Source organism: Anneissia japonica, unplaced genomic scaffold (genome assembly GCF_011630105.1).
Source record: "Anneissia japonica isolate Jap-2015-1 unplaced genomic scaffold, ASM1163010v1 scaffold5067_len495651_cov149, whole genome shotgun sequence".
Classification (NCBI taxonomy): domain Eukaryota; kingdom Metazoa; phylum Echinodermata; class Crinoidea; order Comatulida; family Comatulidae; genus Anneissia; species Anneissia japonica.
In genome coordinates this window covers 70,446-74,679 of record NW_022754121.1, presented here as the reverse complement: position 1 = coordinate 74,679, position 4,234 = coordinate 70,446, and the positions used below count along the sequence as shown (strand labels likewise).

At 35.1% G+C, this 4,234-nt stretch overlaps 1 protein-coding gene across 1 annotated transcript in view; it reads left to right on the top strand.

Moving 5' to 3' along the window:
- The window catches only part of LOC117123118 (lys-63-specific deubiquitinase BRCC36-like), a 13,757-nt gene that overhangs the window by 5,291 nt on the left and 4,232 nt on the right, over window positions 1–4,234 (top strand). Inside the window, exons 2-4 of the mRNA XM_033268961.1 lie at window positions 3,379–3,534; window positions 3,932–4,072; window positions 4,158–4,188. Coding sequence (XP_033124852.1) covers window positions 3,379–3,534; window positions 3,932–4,072; window positions 4,158–4,188 — 328 coding nt within the window. The remainder of the gene's footprint in view (window positions 1–3,378; window positions 3,535–3,931; window positions 4,073–4,157; window positions 4,189–4,234) is intronic.

The window sequence follows — 4,234 nt, the reverse complement described above, 5'->3', positions numbered from 1 at the left end:
AATAAATAAAATGTAAAAATTGAAATAGAAAAACCACATTATGATTTTTTAAATGTTAAAAATTTATTTTGAATCCGACTAAAATGAATGCACGATGGCGTGCATTTCGTTATTTCTTTAGAACCATGCCCAATAATTAGGCCTACTCATATAAATATGAGAATATGTAAAGGGGTGGGTGGCAAAAGTCCGGGAGAAATTTGAAAATGACAATGGGCAAAATGTCCGGGGGAAACCAGTCTGCTCCCGATGATGACATAGACGTAATTAATGTTGAATTGTAGCCTATTTTAATACTTGGAGTACTGTATGTATACTGTTCTGAGATTAATCAGCGGACCTGTCAGTTTTTATAAATATTCAGTGGCAATTTTTATGTCTATAGGCCTACTGCTGTATTCATTTTTACGAATATGAATATTCTTATTACTATAGTTTTCGTCGTGGGTTTTTCTTTAAATTTCATCAACATTTTCATATATTTTGTTTTTCAAATGTTATTGTTTCAGTGTTAGTAAGTAATTGTCATTTTGGATGTAATCTAATATTTTGCAAATATCATTACCGATATCATTATCATTTTTGAAATTAAAAACAAAAATTCATTGCCATTCACATAGCCTCCCATTGGTCGAACAAATATGGACTGAAGCGACAACAACAATACCAATTGTGGATAATTGATACTAGATGCTACGCGCCCCACCTAATTTTAACGTGGGCCTAATTATTGGGCATGGTTCTAAAGAAAATAGTAACGAAATGCACGCCATCGTGCATTCATTTTAGTCGGATTCAAAATAAATTTTTAACATTTAAAAAATCAAAATGTGGTTTTTCTATTTCAATTTGTTATGATTAATTTAGGTCTACAGTATGTACTCATGTTTTATGTCAGTGTTTTAATGTGAAAAAAAAAATTAAACATTAATATGTGCTTTTCTTAATTATTAAGATTGCTTAAATTGTTACATTATTGTCAGATTTTATTCCATTTTCACGACAATGATTAGAATTTTAATAAAATATACTGTGTACTTCATTTCAACCATATTGAAGAAAAAGGATGCAAAAACTGAGTAATATTTACATTTCATTTTAATTATTTTATTCTATATATAACATGTTATATATTATAAATATTTATGGTCCTACAGTAATCTGGATGATCATAATTTTTACGATAGATTAGAAGAAATTATAGAAGAAGCCGAAAACCAGGTGGGTTCTGTAATTAAATGCGGGGATTGGAATGTAGTTTGAGATTATAAAAAAGACATGTACAGGTATTTGAGAAAAAATAAAAATAATCAATAGGCTAATCAATCGGTTACAAATATCATGCAAATTCATGATTTGCATGATATTTGGCGAGAAACCCACCCCAATATAACATGTTACACGTGGCGTCAACCGACGCCTTTGAAGCAAGCAAGATTGGGTTACATTTTAGTTTCAACGGATATTTTGTCAGCTGTTAAAAATAGTAAGTCATGGTTATCGAACTGACCACTCGGTGGTATATATAGAAATTGAAAGTGATAATTCAGAGCATGGCAGAGGGTTTTGGAAGTTTAATAAAACTCATTACTGAAAGATGAAATTTATATAAAAAAGTAAAAGATTGTGTAAATGATGTTATAAATGAATACTCTCTAGCCAGTGAAAAACACTTTAATCACCAACAAAAAGAAAATGTTGGATTTTCTATTGACGATGCTCTTCTATGGGGTGTTTTTAAATTTAAAATTAGGGGTATCACAATTCCATATTTGGCAAATAAGAAAAGGATGTCACAAAAACAAGAGAAAGAAATTGTGAGACAAATTGAAATTTTTTGAAAATAAATTGGCAATCTCTCCAAATGATGATGACGTGTCCACCTTGAGTATTCTGAACAATGATGTACAATTGATTAGAGAACATGATGACAGCAACATACAGTAGTACAAGTCAGTCTAAAGCTACGTTCATATCAAGCCCGGATTCCAGTCCCGGTTACAATTTCCGGTTGTTGTGTTCACACCGCGTCTGGGGAACAAGAAATTGATTAGTTGTGGAGTCAGTGTAAGCAACCAAGTGGAACGACGTCAGCAATGGCAAGTGCAGACGATGATGTCGAGGATGTTCCCTTGCTGTTAAATAACAAGAAAAATGAGAGATTCAAATGGTTCAATTCAATAAAGGAATGAAAACAGACCGTGATCCTTATGGTCCTTTATTGCGAGGGCGTTGTACTGTACGTACGTCCTGTATAGCTTTTATAACTATTTTATACCGAAGGCTGCCCTCTATAGGATTTTTTGAGTGTGATGTAGAAGTATTTCTGTAGAGGGCCTCCTGTATTCAGACTAAATAAAATGCTTGCGCCCAGTAAAAACCCGACATTAGTGTACAATAGATGATGTAATTTCCCAGCTTTAGCCTCAGGCAATGGTAATGGGGCAGACTGGAAAGGGTTAATGCTTCATTAGCTTGCTTCTGAGCTTGACACATTTTTACAATTTCTTTATTTTGGTAGGCCCAAGTAGGGACCGCCTACTAGGTCAGATCTAGGCCTAGGCCTAGCTATTTTTGTATGTAGTGTACTAATTATCCTATCCTTTATCCTATCCAACTCCCTACCTTTTCCTGTGTTAAATTTAAATATACAGTATCACCAGTGACTGTGCCAGTCCGGGAGGGGGAGTTTGGCAGGGGCTTAAGCTCTCCATCGGACATGACAAGCTCCCCCAACGACCAGAGCTCCTCGGGAAGTCGGACCAAAAAAACAAAAAACAAAAAAAAACTGAATAGGCCTAATAAAATGAAATGCAATGTATATTTATTGAGTTGAGTTTCAGAGTATAGTAACATTTGAATTTTATCAAATTTACATTTAAAGTCTGAGAGTGCCATTTCCTGCCATTGAGAGGTCCTATTTTAAAAAACAAAGTTTCATTAGGGGAGAATGTCGTAAGGCGACCTTTCTTTGACTGTTCTTAACTTTCGTGATCATTATAAGTAAGCAGTTCAATTTAAAAATACAACCATTTGTGAGGAACTTTCTTTTACATCCTCTTCTGTACCATCTGGCGCTTGAGGCGACGCAAAGGATCTCCACTTATTTCTGTCTGGTGCAATTTTGAGGGCTGTCTCAAGACTAGGTCCTTTCGTCTTTAAGTCTTTCACAATGGTTCTACGCCAGGTTTCTTTTGGCTGTCCACGTTTCTTTTCCCTTGTGGGGTCCATCGTAGTGCTGTTCTCGGTAGCTAGGCAGGTGGCATGCGACAGACATGTCCTAACCAATTCCAACGACGCATCTGTATTTGTTCTTGTATGGGCACTGTTTCTGTTTTGCTCCGGAGTTGTTCATTTGAAATGATATTTGGCCAGTAGATTCTGAGGATGCGCCGCATGCATTTGTTTTTGAACACTTCCAGTAGCGGCAGTGGCTTTCCAGCACTCCGATCCGTTAAAAGGAGGATACTTGGCTTTGCTGATCCTGGTGTTTACCTCTTCGTCGCAGTCGCCATCTGTCATCTTACTGCCCAGGTAGGTAAACTCCTGCACATCCTCTAGTGGTTTGCCACTCATAGTGACTGGGTTGTTAATAGTCATGGCATTTTTCCTCAGTACCTGTGTTTTCTTTTCATATAAGAGGAACAGTACATTTTTAATCAAAATTTAATGCAAAATCATAGAGCATAAAAAACAAATTAACATTGTAAAACAGTTTCATTCCCAGTGGAGTGTGGCGGCAGCATCCCTGCTAGGCCAATGTAAACTCTTGGGGTCTATTATTCTGAAACCAATTCTTCTCCTTTTGTAAGGTTATTCCATGTTCCCAATTTTTTTTCCAATTACATGAAAAAGATAGGAGGTATTGTATATCAAGTACTTATTTATTATTAACCTGATGAAACTGTTATTGTTAATTTATATATTTTAGGTTGACACAAATCGAGTTGTACACATTGTTTCAGTTATTATGTTGCGAAGGTCTGACAAACGCAAAGACAGAGTTGAGATATCACCTGAACAGCTAACCCATGCAGCATCAGAAGCTGAAATATCCTTTTATTCAGATCAAGTTTAATATATTGTCTAATACAAAGTATAAATGAACTTGGTTTTCCAATTTCATTTACCTTTTATTTGACATAATTTGTATATAGGTTTCAAGAGTAAAAAATTATGAAAAGCCATGTTAATATTAAGGTTTGCATAGTCAAGAAAAAATACTGTATCATAC